The following is a 19,575-nucleotide window of genomic DNA, read 5'->3' on the forward strand; positions in this document are numbered from 1 at the left end:
CTGTCATAAATTGTGCCTTTTTGCTGATGATATTTTGTTATTTTTGGAGAACCCCATCACTTCCGTGCCAGCCTTGCTTAATAGTCTGGATCAGTACAGTATGGTATCAGGTTATAAAATTAACACAAATAAATCAGAAGCATTGATGCTTGTGAGTAACTGGCCACCACAATTAGACAGCCTTGTTTCTTTTAGGCAATCAAAACAGGGATTTAGATATCTGGGTGTAACTCTTACTCCCAAGACAACACAGTTATTTTCATCAAATTATGACAAACTTTCCAAGGAAATTAAAAATGAATTGAGTAAATGGGATATACTTCCACTGTCCCTTCTGGGTAGGATTGAATGCATCAGAATGAATGTTCTTCCAAGGTTACCCTTTTTGTTTCAAAACCTCCCGATTTTATACCCCAGTCTGCCTTTAGATTATTAGATGAATTAATATCAAAATTTATCTGGCAGAACAGGAGACCAAGAATCTGTCTTAAAATCGATGCTGGGTAATGAGCACGGTGGGCTGGGACTTCCCAACATCAAACTGTATTATTGGGCTGCCCAAATAAAAGCAATGGCGCCCTGGATCATATGGAATCCGGAGTCACACTGAGTTTCATTACCATTCATTACCAGGTATTTCCCTTTCAACTCTTCCCTTTCTCAATCTGCAGTGCCAGAAACGAATTAAAATCAAGAATGTATGGGTTAAACATACATTGAATGTCTGGAAACAGGTACAGAAACAAATAAAGGGGGTGGTTGCTCTTTCGCGGGCCATGCCATAAAGGGGAATATTGAGATTTTACCATCAATAATGGACAGACCTCAGAACTTTGAGTCAGTTAATTGAGGGAAACATGATTAAAAGCTTTGCACAATTATGTAGCAAATTCAATCTAATGTCAAGGGATCATTATCGGTATCTACAAATTAGGAATTATATAATGACACATCAGGATTGGGTACATATTAGAAGGGAACCAACTCATATAGAAAAAGCATTTCAGTCAATTGATCGAGAATGGAAGTGTAATGAAAAAACAAGTGTCTTTCATGTATAAGAAATTACTAATGGATATATCAGATAACACTCAACACATAAAACAACAGTGGGAACTCGAATTCAATGTGACCTTGGATGATGATACTTGGGAAGATGTCTGCTCTGGTTGTCATAACGGGGTAGGGAGTCAAATGTGGAAGGAATTTGACTGCAAAGCTAAAATAAGATTCTTTAGAACTCCATTAAAGTGTTCCGTGTATAAGCGTGGGGTTAGTGACACATGTTGGAGGAATTGTGGTCTTGTGGAGGATCATACTCACATTTTTTGGGACTGCCCCATCATACAAGGTTTCTGGACTGGAGTAAGGGGAATATTGGAAAATATTCTTAAAGTGACACTCCCCCTGGACCCTTTGATTTATTTGTTGGATATATTCTTGGATAATTTGTCTCATGACCAAAAGTATTTGCTTCATCTCCTCCTAATGACTGCAAGAAAAATGCTAACCATCAACTGGCTGAAACCTGAACCATCCACAGTTGCACAATGGTTAAAAAAAAAAAAAATCAAACAGATGTACTCAATGGAACAATTGACAGCACAACTTCAGATGAGGGTTCCAAAACCCCCACCGACCCCAACCCACAGGTCTTAGGGGAACTACACTAAATGAAGAAATTGAAGCAAAGTGCAAATTATGCTCACTGACTAATTTTAAGTTACTGAAGTTGTTTTAAAATGACTATAATAGAGCAATGTTACAAGTGAAAATATTTATTGAGAGTGAAATTGCTTTACACTTGCCAACTCCTACTATCATCATAATCTGCCAGAAACCAAGTGAAAATAATAATAATAATAAATCAATATTTCTAATGAATTTTAGATTACTAATGATGTCAAGAAATATTTCAAATTTTACATATTGTTGGTTTGATGTGCTGTGTGTGTGGTACGTATTTTTCCTATGTAGCATTTCATAGAAACATAAAATATTTAATCACGGTTTTGAGTAAGGAACTGATGTACCGTTGCAAAAACGTCATCATTCTATATTTCAAGTTATTCCATGGAGGGCTCTCATGCAATAATGAAAACATCTGGCTATGTCAAAGGGGATCAAGTCTCTGGAAAGGTTTTAGTCAAATGTTTCCCACCTCTTCTGAAGTGGATCAGAGCTCTTTTGAAGAGGTGTAGGTTCAACTTTCGTCAGGAGATCGCCAAAAAGATCCTGAGTTTTCTGGTTGCCTTCTTCCGTTTGGAGTGGCCTCGTCAGTGTGTTGGGAGGAGTACTTGAGGCAGGCATTGAGTATGTCAGTCCTGAAAGGGCACGATTACTGGTTGATGAGTGAGACTGTGGGATTTCTGAGGAAAAGTTGGCGATTTGATAACTGTGAAGAAGAGTGTCGGGCAATTGCTGTTTATAGACCTCTGAGAGTGCAGGGAACGGCTGTGGCTGGGTTGGCTTGTGGAGATAAGAGCCAATTGGTGGTTCATCAACTGTGCTGAAAGGTGTTCTCCTCGCACCTGACAAATATTGCACTTGAGAGAGGGAATGCTGGACAGGCTGTGTAAAGACAGTAGGTGATATGTGATAAGGTGGCTGAATAGGAGGCTGGATCATTCGGAAAGGGGGCATTGATGTTTTGCAAGATGTTGGATGTTGGAAGATGTTGGAATTAGTCCCTGGTGACTTGTTAATGGGGTCTAGAAGGCTTATCAAATCCATGTGATCCTCTGCAACAATGAACATGTCTGACGTCTTACTCAGGGCTTTCCGAAATTCTTGACCAGCTGTTTTTGTCCTTTCCTCATTCAAGGATATAGGTTGAGACTGGCCGATAAGTGGCGGTAACACAGTTCCAAATTCAGCGCTTTTCCTTCCGGGAGGACGAGGTATGATAATATTCCCTTGGCTGGACAAGTCCTGTGGTTCAAGGCCTGTACTATTACTGTTGTGGCAATTTTTCTGCGTGAGATATTGAGCTGATTGCGTTTTCTTGCAACCAGGGAATTCCCAAGAAGATATTTCAGTTTGATCTGGTTCTATACTCAACAGCTTGCTGTAAGTGTTGGGGAACTTGAGGCCCGGAAGGATTTGTGCGTGTTCACTGAAATGAAGGTCCTTCTGCTGCAAACACAAAAATTATGTAGGATTATGCTTTTTTTTATTGTTTCATCAGTCAACAATCAATTCATTTAACTCATTCACTGCCAGCCATTTTAGAAAATTTCAAAATTTTCAATACCCACGCGATATTATGTTCAATAATTATATATATAAACTGAATCTACCAAATGACAGAATAGATTCCCTACATTTTGCCCCATCCCGTTCTCTTATAATTGACAATAGAAAAATGTAGGTTTGCCAAAATAAAGCCATTTCTCCAATGGACTCTGAAACTAGGGTTGGGCGGTAATACGATAATAAGGTATCCCACGGTGTTTAAAATTAGAAACAGTGTCACTTTAAATACCGCCATTAAAAATAATAATAAAACGATATAAATATATTTTTCGAGAGAAAATGTAAATGTGTACTTGTTTTCAACTTAATATAACTATTTACTTATTACAATTTTAAAAACTAATAGCAATAATTAGTCATGTGACAGTCATGTGACAGCCCATAAACCAGAACAACTAAAGACAAGATGGAGCCGAGCAGCTCGCAAAGCAACTACATCGGTTGCAAAAAAAAAAAAAAGAAAGTGCCACTTCTGCAATTTGGCACTATTTTGGCTTCAGGCCCGATTAAAAAAACAAAAAACGAGCCGGTAAATGTCGACGCGGCAATATGCAAACAGTGCACGAAGACGGTAATTGCGCAATGCCGACACGCGGGGCCCTGGCGGACCTATGTGAAGGAGCGAGCCGGAGAAGAAAGCGCTGCCTATTATCGCAAACCCGTCATTCAGGGAGATGATGACCATCTGGACAGACTCAGCGGCAGATCAGAAAATAAAAACACCACAGGTAGGCAGAGGATGTATAATAACATAACGGGTCGAACAACCTGTTTTGTTTTGTTTCCTCACGGTTCGTTCGTTGCCTTGACAGGTTGGGCTTTCACACGTCATGTGTCCCGGGTCACACAGTTCAGCCTTTAATAACAGTGACTGTCACTACTAGGGGTGTTAAAAAAAATCGATTCGGCGATATATCGCGATACTACATCGCGCGATTCTCGAATCGATTCAATAATCGGCAAAATCGATTTTTTTTTTTTTGGATTCACACCTTAAGCATGGAAGAATGTTATATGAACGGAACATTAAGCCTTAATATTTTATTTCAAATGCTGTTCAAACATGAAACAAATTACAACCTCTAAAAGACTGAAATTTCAGATAAATAAATAATACATTTTCATATAAATCTTACACTCTACAAGCTTACTGATTAGTATTTTCTAAATTTGAATGAAAAAAAATCGCAACAATCGACTTATAAATTCGTATCGGGATTAATCGGTATCGAATCGAATCGTGACCTGTGAATCGTGATACGAATCGAATCGTCAGGTACTAGGCAATTCACACCCCTAGTCACTACTATATATTTTTGGGTTTTGTGTTGTTTGTAAAGCTTAGAAAACGGAGAAAAAAAACCCATTGCCATTGCAACCATGGAGCACCCAGATCACAAAATGTAACGCCCAGAAAACTAAAGAGGAAAAATGTGACGATATTACCATATACCCCGGTGTGATGAGGAGACGGTGAAACAGTGTCAAAATCTTAATAGCGCACAACCCTATCTGAAACTGTGTTTATTTCGTATAAAATGGGGCAATGTTGTCATCTACCGGTGGTTGGCGATCAGTAAAGTTGTTTCCAAGTTTGAGATTTACAGTGGAGCATAATCAGAATTTCCCCCATTTATCCCCGCTCTAAAAAATATAATTGACAAGTATACTTGTCAAAGGCAGCGAATGAGTTTTAAACAAAATATATGTGTGCCATCATTACCTAATGATGATAATGATACTGGCAAATGCAGAATCTTATCATGTGACAATATCAAAGTCTTGATGAATATCCAAGTAAAACGCAACAACACATGCACTTCCATCAATAATATTGCTTCAGTTATTCAGTGTTGAATTTGAGAAAAAATGTAATTGTATTTATGGAATGCATTAGAAGCTACTTATTTTGTGAGGAAAGTTTCCAAGGCACCAGTAACTACTCCAAAATGTTATTTGCTAAATAAAATAAGCTTACAGGATGGTTCTTTTCAATATTTGACCCGTTTTTGTCAAAAAGAAAACTTTCTCGATTTTCCATATGCCAGGGATCACACCCAAATCCAGACCGAGACTCAAAATAAGAGGGTTCATATTGCGAATTTGCATGTTAAAATTACCATTTTGCGCCTCATATAAATAAATGGAATAGATTAAGTACCGGATAGCCATTTGTGCGGCTAGCAGTGTGTTGTTAAAGCTGCATTATGGAGGATTTCCCCCAAAAATATCTTTACAAAATAGCCTTTTCATTTGACCATTTATGACTAAAACATCAAGATCAACATCTTAGCTATTCACAATGGGTTCACAATTACTACAAACCTCTGGCCAATATTTTTCAGGAAGCATTCGAGTTCGAATTTCCCGCCCTCTGTGTGTGGATGTGACATCAAGCGTGTTCTTGCTCATTGTTTCCTGGAGCTAGTACACTATTTCACTACAATGGAGTCTACTCAGAAGAGACCACCATCTACATCTAGTGTGCTCCAGACACCCGCAGTTACTCCGCAGAAGACTTTGGAAAAAATAAAAAATAAAAAAAATAAAAAAATAAAAAAAAACAATGTCAAGTGCCAAAAAAATCTAAACTTGATAGCGACCGATGTTGGGCAAGAACGAGAGAGTGAACATCGGTTTCGCATTTCAGCGGTGGAGAGAGTTGAGGACGGACTTGGATTTGAAAAGTGATGCACAACTGGCTTTCTTTCTTCTCTAAAGGTATGAAAGCGAGTGTCTTGACATTTAGAAAAAAATGTGTTGTTTTCAAGGACAAAGGACAGTGTCCTTTGTCACCGATTCTGTTCATAACTTTTATGAACAGAATTTCTAGGCGCAGCCGAGGTGTTGAGGGGGTCCGATTTGGTGGCCTCAGCATTGCATCTCTGCTCTTTGCAGATGATGTGGTGCTGTTGGCTTCATCAAGCCGGGATCTCCAACTCTCACTGGAGCGGTTCGCAGCCGAGTGTGAAGCGGTTGGGATGAGGATCAGCACCTCCAAATCTGAGACCATGGTCCTCAGTCGGAAAAGGGTGGCGCGTCCTCTCCGGGTCGGGGATGAGATCCTGCCCCAAGTGGAGGAGTTCAAGTATCTTGGGGTCTTGTTCATGAGTGAGGGCAGGATGGAGCGGGAGGTCAACAGGCGAATCGGTGCAGCGTCTGCAGTGATGCGGACTCTGAATCAGTCCGTTGTGGTGAAGCTCTCGATTTACTGGTCGATCTACGTTCCAACCCTCAATGGTCACAAGCTATGTGTCGTGACCGAAAGAACAAGATCCCGGATACAAGCGGCCGAAATGAGTTTCCTCTGCAGGGTGTCCGGGCTCTCCCTTAGAGATAGGGTGAGAAGCTCGGTCATCCGGGAGGGGCTCAGAGTCGAGCCGCTGCTCCTCCGCGTTGAAAGGAGCCAGCTGAGGTGGCTCGGGCATCTGGTTCGGATGCCTCCTGGACACCTCCCTGAAGTGGTGTTCCGGGCATGTCCTACCGGCGGGAGGCCCCGGGGACAACCCAGGACACACTGGAGAGACTACGTCTCTCGGCTGGCTTGGGAACGCCTTGGGATCCCGCCGGAGGACCTGGTTGGGGAGAGGGAAGTCTGAGTTTCCCTCCTAAAGCTGCTGCCCCTGCGACCCAACCTCGGATAAGCGGAAGAAGTTGGATGGATGGATGTGTTGTTTTCAATTCGCAGTAACCTCAAGATCGACCACTTCTCGGTCGTAACTAGGGGTGGAAGTGAGGTGGACGGCAACATTTAGTGTGAAAGGGGGTGGCAAGAATGAATGAAATAGAGAAGAATGACTATATGAAGAACAGATGTTCCATTCCGCGGGAAGTCACTGTGCATTTCTTTCCATAAAACATTAAAAAAAAAAACATTTAAAAACAAAATAACTTAAAACATTAAAAACAAAGTACAGAAAAGGAGCTTATTAACATTACTAAAAATGCCAAGAAAAAAAAGACTTGGCAAAAGAATCCTCTGTACTAAAATGTAACCATTATTAAGTTCAAATGAGTGATACAAGCAAATATATCTCAGACCTGACTGGTGAATTTTGCTTGAAGCTTTTCATAGTCTTGCAGACTCTGCAGGTCCTCAAGACTTTTAGACAAAGGAAGTGGTTGGCTATCATGCTCATCCAGGCAGTTGAAGAAATTAGCGAGTATGCTGGCATTGGAGAGGCTCTCTGGAAGTGGGCTGGGACTTTCTATATTCAAATTCGATTCATGTTCTTCTGTCCACTCAATCTCTCTTAGGGAGTTGTACCGCTGGGGCCTGTGAAGACAAGCCTGTACTCAATGGTCATATTTACTTGCAGTAAACAAACAAACAAACAAACAAACTAACAAACAAACAAACGAACATTAGCACGAGAGTATTATGGTTGCAAAAGGCCATGTAAAAACCCACAAAAATCCAAATAAGCACATATGCTGGTTCTTAAAAACCCATATAAGACCACTCCTTTTCTAACCCGAATATTTGGTCAGATAAACATGTATTAAAATATCCCCATTAAAAGGAACATTCATTTGTGTTCCGCTCATGTGCTATAACCACAGGGGATGTGGATTTTTTTTTAGGACAGGAACTACTATGTGGCAGGCAACCCACTACAAATAAACAAGCAGAAATCAAAGCAAGTTTAAGTTTTCGTTGAATATGGCAGCACTAGGGGTGCACCGATCGATCGGCCGGCCAATTTATCGGCCCCGATTTCTTTAATTTTGGGGGATTGGTGATCGGCCGATCCCTTCAAAATAAACCGATCTTTTCCACCGATCTCATCTCTCTCCTCAGATGTCTGAAAAAGTATCCTCTTCTGCTGAGAAGATTAATGGGATTTTATTTTTATTTGAGAGAAATAGTTAATGTGCAGTTAAAACAAACTCTTTGTATTATTTCACAGCTATTGTTCAATGATTGAATCGATGAATCGAGATCGGCAGGTCAGACTTTTTAAAAGATAGTGATAGACTGGAAAATTGTGATCGGTGCACCTCTTGGCAGCACCATAGGGACAAAAGCGGTCGTGTTTTGCCTTGAATAAAGACCACATTCCCCATGAGGACCAGCGCATAGCGTCGTGAAATTTTCATCTCCTGGTAGCCTGGAGTTGGATTGAAATATATTTCTGTTTGCAGTGACTGTATGAAGGATGTATAATGGTGAGGTAATTTTCTACTTTTTTCATTGTACAGTACTGTAACGTTTCTCAAGTATGTTAACAGCAGATGGTTGATCTTACCTTCTTTCTTGTCAAAACAAAACTTCTGTGCCCTCCCTTCCCACAATGCATTCACAAGCACTCGTAAAGAAAGCACACAACTAGGGCTGCCAAGATTAGTCGACTAGTCGTGACTACGTTGACGACCAAAACCGTCAACGGCTAATTTAAATAGTCGACTAGTCAGTTTTACATAATATATATCAGCCTTATCAGCCCGTCCTCCTGCCTGCTCTTACTAGACGCACATGCGCAGTAGCATTAATCCGGGTCAGACGTGACGTCAGCACCAGCTGAACACAGTATGCTCTCATGGCTAACCGACATCGGACTTCGAAGGTTTGGGAACACTAAAGCAAATAATGTTCAATGTAAAATATGCAAGACAGACCTTGCTCTCACAGCAGTTGAGATGGAAGCACCTTTTGTCGAATCCTTCTGACGGCGAGGGACAGTCATCTCAGCCACTGTAAGTTATTTGGATGGTTAGCGTAGCTAAGTGCTAACGTGGACGTTCATTTATCACACACTGTGTGCTAAAACGTCCCCACATTGGTTACAGCTTTTAAGTCCTCTTCTCCTGCCCAGGGAACTCCTAACCGATGGTATGGCGACTGAGCAGGCAGACTCTCGTTTTTATTTTAGCACTCCTCAACGACAGATGGTGCACACACGCAAGGTCTTCCGCTCTCCTTCTCTTTCCTAAACAACACCGCCCTCCTGCGCCAAAGTGCGGCACTCCAGCACTTAAAGGGCCAGGCTTGGCCTGTAACACAGCGATTTTATGGCTGAATAGTAAATGTGGCAACGATGTCTTAACGCTACGTTACAGTGCTAAAGACTCCGTTCCACTTCATTGGAGAGCTTTATTATGAAGTCATCAACGTGCATGCCTCAAAAGTATTTTTTATATTGTTTACATGTTTGTTGTATTCATATTACTAATTGCTATTTAGTTTTGGCTTTATTTTCAAATGCACTCAACATGTGTTGTTATAAATGTTAAAGGCAACAGTATTTGAGCTAAAAGTTCAAATGTACTATTGTCTTTTTTGGATTGCACAAGGAATTCTGGTACAATCTGCACTTTAATAAAAGTTGAATGTACTGTTAGTCTGTTACCTTTCACCTTTCACCATCTTTATTACTAACTTGCACATATATCTTAACAAATTCAAGCTATATGCTAATGATGGTTATATAAGAGTAGCTGCTTGCTTGTCATCCCCTTAAAAATATTGGCCTAAAAATATTGTGGTCAAAATAATAAAAAAAAAAAATGCTGGCCACCTTTGCTAAAATTGTCTACATCCTTAGTTAAACAGTTTATTATTTTATGTATATATAATTATATCCCTGAAATGAAAATGAACACATAATCAGAATGTGTTTCAGTTTTTGTGGTTTTCTGAGGAAAAAAATAAAAAGTCGAAAAAACTTTGCCACCTTTGCTAAAATTGGCTACATCCTTAGTTAAACAGTTTTATTTTATGTATATATAATTATATCCCTGAAATGAAAATGAACACATAATCAGAATGTGTTTCAGTTTTTGTGGTTTTCTGAGAAAAAAAAAAAAAAAGTCGAAAAAACTTTGGGCAATTATTTAAGGAGGCTGACGATCCGATCCGATTAGTCGACTAATCGCGACTACTGTTGGTGAATAGTCGTTTGTGGCAGCCCTACACACAACACAACCTAGTTCGTTAAGGCGCCTTGACACGTGCACGATTTTGTGGCACGAATTGGCACAACTCGAGTCGTATAAGTGCACAAACTAGTCGTAAAGTGGCATGAAGTGTGCGTAAACCAGTTGTGACTGCGTGCCATGTCGGGGCAAAAATTTTGAAATGTTCAGACATTTTTGTCACGACAAAATTTCGCGACCGGGTCATGAACTATGCGCAAACTGTTCGTGAACTTGTCGGGACGATGCGGGAAGTATGCGAGCCAGTGCATGGCAGTGCGCGCCTCGGATGGGCCCTCCCCGGCGCCTGCGGCGCGCCGAGAAGACGATCAAACTTGACTATACTAGAGGAAGTTTAACAAGGTTTCCGTGGGTGAACCTGCGGAAGGATCATTACCGGCGAGAGAGGGCAAGCGAGCTCGCACAGGAGGGGGCGCCTTCAAACGAGAGGCCGAGGGTGCACGGCCTCGGAGAGTCGGATGCTCGCGGGAGCTCCGACCGCCCGGCCGCGGGGTCGCGGGCCGGCCGACTCGGTTTGCACTCCGCTGTTTCCCCACGTCCACTCAACCTTGGTCCCAGCCCACGAGGCCGCGGTGACATCACCCCCCCTCGCCGGTGCCAGCGACGGCCACCTCGGAACCCGACAGCCGATGGGTACGCAAGTGGGTTGGGGTGGCCCCCTTTTTATATGGCGTGCCCAAGTCGGCACGACACCGTCCGAATTGCGCAAACTTGTCGTGCAAATGCGGGAAGTGCGCAAACTATGCGTGAACTCGTCGTGTCAGTTCGTGTCAATGTGGACACGAATGGTCACGCATTCGTGAACTCGTCGTGAACTCGTCATGAACTAAGCGTGAACAAGTCGTGAACAGTACTGGAACCTCCCAGTTCGTGCCCCAAAATGACACAACTTGCCACGACAGAATCGTGCCCAAAAGTCGTGCAGGTGTCAGGCCGCCTTTACAGTATTTTTGAGTGTTGCATGACTGGTCGGGGCATTGTGGAAGGGCGAACTACCAAGCTGATGACTATTCATTGCTGCCATGCAAATTTCTAATAGCTAACATTAGCAGAATCACTTTAATTTGAGCATGGAAAGCTACCTACTCATACAACAGGAAAAGCCCCGCAAAGGCAGCGTTGGTTGGAAATCCACCCTTCGTCTTTCACCTCACGCCAGCGAGTGAAAGCGAAGCTAATATTAACCCATTAACCCAGTTAATGTGTAATGTTGCGCTTGTGCCACTGTGAGGCGCTCACTTTGTTCTTTTATCTTCCTTTTTTCTATTATCTTTCTTTTACTTCCGTGTTGAGCCTGACGGCTGTTGAGTGCAGATGTGTTTTGTTGTGCTCCATAGGAAATACGCCATACTTGGCTAAAGAAACTTCATCTCGTCATCCATTCATCCGAATGCATGGTTAAGCTGCCAAAACTTAACAGGTTATGGGCCCAGGACGAGGAGTCATTTGGAAGGAAAGATGGTCAGTATACGCCGTGGAGAAAGTCGCGACGAACAGCGTGCTAACGGACGGCTAATTAGCAACAAGAGCTAACTAGCATCATGGATCCACAAGGGACAAGCAGGTTGCCTCAACTGACGTTTGGGACGCTTTGGGAGACCAAAATATTGGGACATTTCCATCTAACAGGGCTGAAAGAAACTGTGCTGCAAGAACCAATGACCGACGCTGCAAGAGCAACAGACGAAAAGAAAAATGCTGACATATATGCAGAAATGATTCAATTCCTCGATGACAAAAGCCTATCATTAATTATGAGGAATCTGTACACTATGCTTACTTCACTGCAGAAGGGTGATGACGAAAGCATAATGGACTACATCATCAGAGCTGAAACCACCATCACAGCGTTGAGAAATGCATGTGAAATGTTGGGAGATGGCCTGAAAGCTTTAAGCCATTCGCAATACATGTGGCACATGCAGAGGATGACAAGAGTTTGCAGATTTCAAAAATAAGCTGCGAAGTTTTGAAGAGACGGAAAAGATTAATGCAGCTGAGTCAAGTGACAGAGTGAGGAAGACCCAAGGGAGAGCTGGACGTTGTCACATCAAAGGAAATGCACGACACCGGAACAAAGAGATTACATGATTCAAGTGTGGCATCAAAGGGCATCGTGCGAAAACGTGTCGACAGAAAACATGGTGCAGTCGTTGCAAAAAGGACATACACAAAGACACCACATGCAGGCGAAAGGACAAAGACAAACAGGATGGTGCGAGAAAAACCTCAGCGGGTGACGACGCCGACTACGTGTTCAAAATGAGGGACGGACGCATGTTCTGACCAGAGAAACACTGTCGAGTTGGCAGATGGAACCCGGTGCAGCGGAGTCGCCCAGAAAAAAGGTAACGCAGAGTTTTACCTTCTCCATGGTTCGCAAGTGGAGGAAGCAGGAAGACGAACTTCGCCAAGTCAAAAAGACAAAGCTGAGTTTCAGCGGAAACAAGGCAAGGTGGCCCGTGTTGGAAGACCAACTCGAACACTGAATTAATGAAAAAAATAATTCAATGTATCAAACATAAATAAATACATTGAAGGGGATACTTGGAATAATTTTATAATTTATTTCCCAGATCAAAAATCTCTGTCATAGACACATCAAAGTCAGAGCAGCCGCATAGCAACCTACATTTTTCATAAAACCCCACAAATCAAAATACCCCACACTCTATCGATTATCTTTCCAAAGGGCAATATAAATAGGGCTCTGTGCTACATGATTAAGAATTGTGATATGACATGGAGCTGCATGGGACTATCGGCGAGTGATCACATGTGATGGAAATGTGCGTGACATCAGCCAATCAGAGCAGGTTTCCCTTCTCTTCTGCGGTTTGCAAATTGAAAACGTAAACAGGAAGTAAAAGAAACAAGAAGTAAACAATGACCGAACGCGCAGCTAATCAAGCCATGACTTGGCGTCGTCTTCCCAAGCTGAAACAGTTTCGAAAAGATGGTAGTCTTCCCCGTTGTTTTTCTGGTGATATCTCATGAAGTAAATGAAGACGTTGCGCAAGGTAAGTACTCAAAAACAGTTAACACAACAATACTGTTGAATCAGTAGAACAAGTTAGCCGACGTACCCTTAAGAGTTTAGCTGCTACCAAGTAGCTGTGCAGCCACCACACCAAAGCAGCAATCACTCGTCACATCTTTTGATCACCCCAACCCGTGAGAATTGCAAATGATTGCTGGTCTGCGAAAACTTGTTTGAACTAGTCTGCAGCGCAACAAAAGGTTGGGGTTGGGTCCTTAAGCCATGAAAACTATTATTATTGCATGAAAATGCCTCCCACCCCGCAAAGAAAAATGAAATAAAATTCGGGGGCACCATCACACTTTTAAGCTTAGGGCACCCAAAGGGGTAACGGCGGCACTGTACAGTGTTCCTTCGTTTTCCGCTGGGGTTAGGTTCCAAAAAATACCTGCAATAAATGAAATCCGCGAAGTAGTTAGCTTTATGTTTTACAATTCTTATAAATGTTTTAAGGCTCTAAAATCCCCTACCAGACAATTTAGACACTTTTCTCATTGAGGCATTTACATGTTCTCACATTTCTCTCTTGTTCAAACATTGATAATGTTCAAAACTTCATAAATTTTATAAAATGGGTATATTACTGCAAAAAAATATGCAAAATTGCACTTAAAAAAAATCTGCGATACAGCGAGACCGCGAAAAGTGAACCGCGTTATAGCGAGGGAAGACTGTATACTTCTACTGAACTCACTGTTTACATTGTTACGGTAAATACTTCAATAAAGTACAACCGAACTCAGTTTTGCTCTGCTCGCTTCCTTTTAAAAACATACGCTAGTGTTAGAATGCATGCTAGCGATTGTGACGATTGTTCTAGCAGACTGGTAATAGCATGGTACTATGTGTCGCGTCGCTGGGAGCTTGGAGGCACTCCCAGCATGCTTTGCGGTACTGGCGATTGAAAATGAATATTCTGTGTTTATTACTATGTTGTTAATGGTCCAGTTGTTTTATTGGTGGTGCCTTCTATTTGTTGCTACGTGGTGATTTTAATTTTGCCGTGACACCGTGATTGCACTTGACATGGGGAAGAATGACTTGCCTGCATTCTGCGGGTTGAAAGTGGGTAAGCGAGAGCTTCTGCTTACAATCGTGAAAGTGGTCATGTTACTCACTTGCTTGCGTGGCAGTAGTGATTTGAAATTAAATTTTCTGCATTGGACAACTTTAATAATAATACATAATTTAAGATAGCTTACTGGTCGTGAGAACTTTCCAGACTTTCATTACGATCTTTTTTCTTCAACAGCATAGGTGACTGTGTCTGTAAAAATAAAACAAAACAAAAAACATGTCAAAACAAAGAGTGCATCTTTTACAGTACCGGTACTTCATTCAAACTTGCACACTATGAAAAAATAGGAATGTTAATACAGTCGTCTTGGTACAGGTGTTGGATGAATGAATGGATAGACAGCCAGCCAGGCAGATTTTTTGTTTTAACTGTGACAGAAATTAAGGTACCATCGCAGCAATACTCATGTATTGTACATTAGGGGTGTGCTCAAAAAATCGATACGGCAATATATCGTTGCGGGCCTCATTACAATACGCGTATCAATACACAGGTGTCAGAATCAATATTGCTCATTAACTTTAAATAGGCAGTTAACGGTTTGCCTTTGCAGCTTGCATTGTACCTAAAAAATAAAAACCTGCAGCGTCTTTGAAGTTAAATGCCTTCAATTAATGCAAAAATAGCTTACCAGTGATTGGACACTGTGTCTTGCCAAGAAAAATGAAAGCAGAGGAAGAATATCAACATTTATTTACTTATAAACTTAACATGTCACGTGTTTTAATGTACCAAATTTTGTATACTTTGTTTAAAAACGAAATAGAATTTGTTACATGGAAAAAAAAATGCTGTTTTTATTTCTCCAAATATTTCAAATAAGCACATTTTTGAACTGTAATTTGAATAGTTTGATATTTTTGCTCAAATTGGCCCATGCCTATTCAAAAAGTTTCCCGGTGTGTCTGTGAAAGCTGCTCCTTGCTCTGCAGCGCGTGCACATTTAGACCAGGTATGCCGCTTGGTGTCTAAACCGGAAGAGATGCTAACTAAAATATTTTTGTTAGTCAGCATAAGAAACATATCCTTTAGGTATACATATGACTGTTATTATAAAATGCAAGAAAATTAATGTAATATATAGGGATACGTATCGCCTTGAAGATCAAGTATTGGGATACGTATCGTATCGTGACCCCTGTATCGTGATACTTATCGTATCGTGAGGTAGGCAGCAATACCCAGCCCTATTGTACATTGTATATGTATACAATGTATATACACACAAACATAATATTCATTTATTGTGTATAAATATAAAGTACATGGTACATTGCCATCTATAATTCTTAGCATCCTTGGTTAAGATGTATTCTTTGGCTTCTAAATTCAGTTTTTCCCCCCTAAATAACATAGGACCAATATAAAAAATAAATAAAACAAAAATAAAAAAAAATTAAAAAAAAGAGGAAAAGCCAACCATTAATTCAAGTGCAATCATTCAATGGGGAGAAAAAATAAAGCATTAAGAAATAAATCTACTACATCAAACCATGTGTGCCTCAATTATTAGCACCTGTGCAACCCCATTTTGACAACAAAACAACACCTAATCTTCTCTCATAATGTTTCACAAGATGTGAGAATACAGAAAGGCGGAATGATGTATCTTATTTTAGCTATCTATGCAGATTTAAAGGAATATTTGGGTTTTTGTGACACTATATTTGTCAATAGAGAATTATTTTATGTTAGCCATATTGTAGTAAATGTCTAAACGTGATCTTCCTAAATCTGGCTGGCCTTGGGGGCCTGTGAGATAAAAATTTACAAAGCGCACTGACCCACTGGCTCAGGAAAAATGATTCGCAATGACCCACTGGCTTAGAAAAAAATGATTTAACAAGTTCTAACCACGGGTAGCCTGTCGAAGGTTCCAAATTGGACCAACGAATCAGCGCACTGGGGAAAGAGTCAGTGCGCCTCCCAAAAGAAGGTGAAAACTATAAAAATGTCTTGTCCGCAAGATTTACGACCGGACAGCTACACGTGAGCTAGGCCAAAACATGTGGTTCAAACAGAGGGCAACTTTAAAAGTATGTTAAAGGGTACGGACCTAAATTTGCGTGGAGTAACAGTGCACCCAATGGTCATGAAATAGTACTGAACCAAGTTAAACTCCTATCTTGTGCACTCTAGTGGCCAAAGAAATTCATATGAATAATTAGGCTAATATGTAGGAGTGGGCATATTTTGGAGTGGCCAATAGTTACCTTAAGATCTTACGCCCTAAGAAAAGGTTTGGGCGTGGATCAAGTAAGGTTATAAAAACCATTGCACCTCTATGTTCTACGGACTTCTTCTCCCTTCTGGCCAGAATATATGTCGTTTGTATGTCTCTGTCAAATAAATCATTGTGCCTACAGTTCGAATCCCGAACCGGACTCTGCTAGTTTACTTCCAGATACTGAGTTGTTAAACTTCTTCTTTAAACCTAACACAAGCGGAGACTCTCCCTCCAACACCCGGGATACAAAATATATGATCACTCTGAAGAGGACAGCGGATCCTCGATATCTTCACTGAGCGTCGGCCTGAAGGGAGGGCAATGACGGCCTCCCCCAGGACTGTAAATCCCAGGACGGCCGTCTACCTTTCAACGGGCTGATGCTCCATCAGGATCTTCGACCTTTTCTCTTTCCACAATCTCTCTCGAAATCATCCAGCAACCTCACAAGTTTTCAATGGGGTTGAGGTCTGGTGACCGATGGCTATGGGAGGAGCTTGATTCTGTGTCTGGTGAACCATTTCTACAAAATGTATTATGCGAGTATGCCTCTGCAATATAAATTCAATTTACTTTAAGGCTTTTTAAAACATCATAACCAGTAATTATGGATGGAACAAAAAAGGAGTCAAATTTAATATTCGTCACGCAATAATATATTATATGCCTTGCCTCGACCTGAGGCAGTTATGAGTGCCATCTAAATGATGGCAATACTTGATGACGCCATATAGCATTTTTATAGCACAATATAGCGGCATATGCTAAAAATGGCATTTGACTCAAATAAAATAAACAAAACAAAAATATTTGGAGATGGTCAAAGTAAGAAGGGAGGGTATCGAAAAACAGGTGCCATTAAAGGTTATTTTGGTCAACTAAAAGTAATGAAAAAAGTTAAACTAAAATTCAAAAAACAATTTCATTAACAAAATAAAATAAAAACAAAAATGTTTTTGAAAAACGAAAACTACCTGAAACTACATTTTATGTTTACAAAACTAACTAAAAGTAACTATAATTATAGCAAACATGTCTTTCATTTTAGTCTTTGGTAATTAATTTAATGAATGAGCCTTTGGGGATGATTTTAAATGTGATTTTTAGTAGATTTATTTTGATATAAACCGGAATAATGACGTTTGGAAGTATGTCACACAGAAGTGACGTCATCTAGCAGCAGCCAATAGAAAAGCACCTTCAGATAACGTTGCTCCCATGGTGTTTTTTAAATATTGCGCATAAGTAATACACATATTTTTTAAACTAAAACTAACACTGAAACTAACTAAAACTGAACTAAAACTAAGCATTTATAAAATAACTAAAACTAATAAAAAACTAACAGGACCACCCTCAAAACTAACACTATAATAACCATACTGACATATTACAAATAAATTGGTTTATATACTGTAGCATTTTTCTAAATATGCAAAAGCACAAATGAATTATTTGTACAATTTTTGGGACTAAACACAATTTCTCTTCATGACATTATGTGGCCCTTGCGTCCTTCTGATTTTCTGTATGTGGCCCTCAAATGAAAAAGTTTGGACACCCCTGCAATAGATATAATGGTTTAGTTAGGATTTTGTTTTGTTTTTCTATGGGTGGTGTGCCTCGAGATTTTGTCAATGAAAAAAAGTGTGCCATGGCTCAAAAAAAGTTGAGAAAACTTGGATTAATTGATGGAATAATCGATAGAAGACTCGATTAGTGACAGCACTAGATAACACTGATACTTGCATTATTAATGTTTATACATACTGTGTAATAGAATGACGGAAAATGATTTTTGAGTCGTATGTCGCTTTAAACGTTTAAAGCAGTGGTGCCCAAGTGGAGCCCCTATTCAGCCTGTTCTATTTTGTCCCTCCCGACCGCCATGTGGCGGTGCTGTAACCAGCACGGAATTCCCCTTGTCGCGACAGCGTCATCGAGTAAGAATAACAAAATATGCTCGGACTTAGTTCCGGCTGACGTCGTCCCGTATATAAAAAAGGAAAGTCACCAGAACACATCCTCTTTAAACTATTTTCCATGTCTCCCTCCTTCATCTCAAATGAATCTAATGATCAGACGATCAGCAAGTTTTGCAGAAGCCCGATAACGACCCTGATCATGAATCAGGTGTGTTAGTAGGGATGTAACAATACCGACAATATCGTGATATCGCGATATTAAAACTGTCACAATATCATCATCATCATGTTCACGATATTTAAATGCTATATATCTGTTAAAAAAAAGTCAGGTTAATTTCCACCCTCTGATGGCTAGTTTTTTAGTGCAGTTTAATTTTCATTAGGTATGTTTTGGCCCTTCTATGTTTAAAATATACTAATTGTCAGATGAAGGGGATTGTAAAATGCTTTGGAGTGAGTCAATATGTGGAGGAACTCAATGTGGGCTGCATTAGCGATTAAGTGCCTCAATATTAAGTGTTATTAGGGAAGGTAGTTTATATGTATTGCTGTTGTGTACAAAAGCACAATATTGTGTTTTTTTAGTATGAGCTAATTTTTTTTTAAATATTGTGACCTTTTTTTGAATATCGCCAACCTCCCCACAATATTGTGCTAATTATCGTATTGTGAGCTTCATATCGTGATAATATTGTATCGTGATATTTGGATATTGTTACATCCCTATGTGTTAGTGGGCCGGACCCGGCCCGTTGGATGATTTTATCCGGCCCGTCATAAATTTCTGAGTATATAAAAAAAAAAGCGAGTCAATAGCTCATTTCTATCAAAAGTTATGATTTTTTAAAATAAATACAAACCAAATGCTCGCTCCGGCCGCTAGAGGGCAGTAAAAGAGCTCACGTCCAGCATGCGGCACTGACACGAGTTCGTACCAGGAAATAAACATTCGCAACGTGATGTGTCCAACTAGAAATTAACCGGTAAGCTTGCTTCACCATTCACCACTACTACTAAACAAGTTATCGGTCAACACACCCTTCCCAAAATGGCACTGTCAAAAAAAAGAAAAGTGGACACGGAGTGCAGGGTTTTCCAGGAAAAATGGACT

General features: G+C 40.5%; 1 protein-coding gene across 8 annotated transcripts in view; it reads right to left on the bottom strand.

Annotated features, from left to right (window-relative positions):
* Positions 1-1,762: 1,762 nt before the first annotated feature.
* dennd1a (DENN/MADD domain containing 1A) overlaps positions 1,763-19,575 on the bottom strand; it is a 348,715-nt gene continuing 330,902 nt past the window's right edge. For 6 of the 8 annotated variants that reach the window (XM_077498538.1, XM_077498536.1, XM_077498541.1 and 3 more), the window contains 3 exons: positions 14,434-14,498; positions 7,297-7,531; positions 1,763-3,135 (listed from right to left, as the gene is read on the bottom strand). In XM_077498538.1, the coding sequence (XP_077354664.1) occupies positions 2,143-3,135; positions 7,297-7,531; positions 14,434-14,498 (1,293 nt within the window). In that variant the 3' untranslated portion in view covers positions 1,763-2,142. The remainder of the gene's footprint in view (positions 3,136-7,296; positions 7,532-14,433; positions 14,499-19,575) is intronic. The other 2 variants (XM_077498540.1, XM_077498537.1) reach the window with 2 other exon arrangements.

The sequence above is a fragment of the Festucalex cinctus genome, chromosome 15, assembly GCF_051991245.1.
Source record: "Festucalex cinctus isolate MCC-2025b chromosome 15, RoL_Fcin_1.0, whole genome shotgun sequence".
In the NCBI taxonomy this organism is placed as follows: Eukaryota; Metazoa; Chordata; class Actinopteri; order Syngnathiformes; family Syngnathidae; genus Festucalex; species Festucalex cinctus.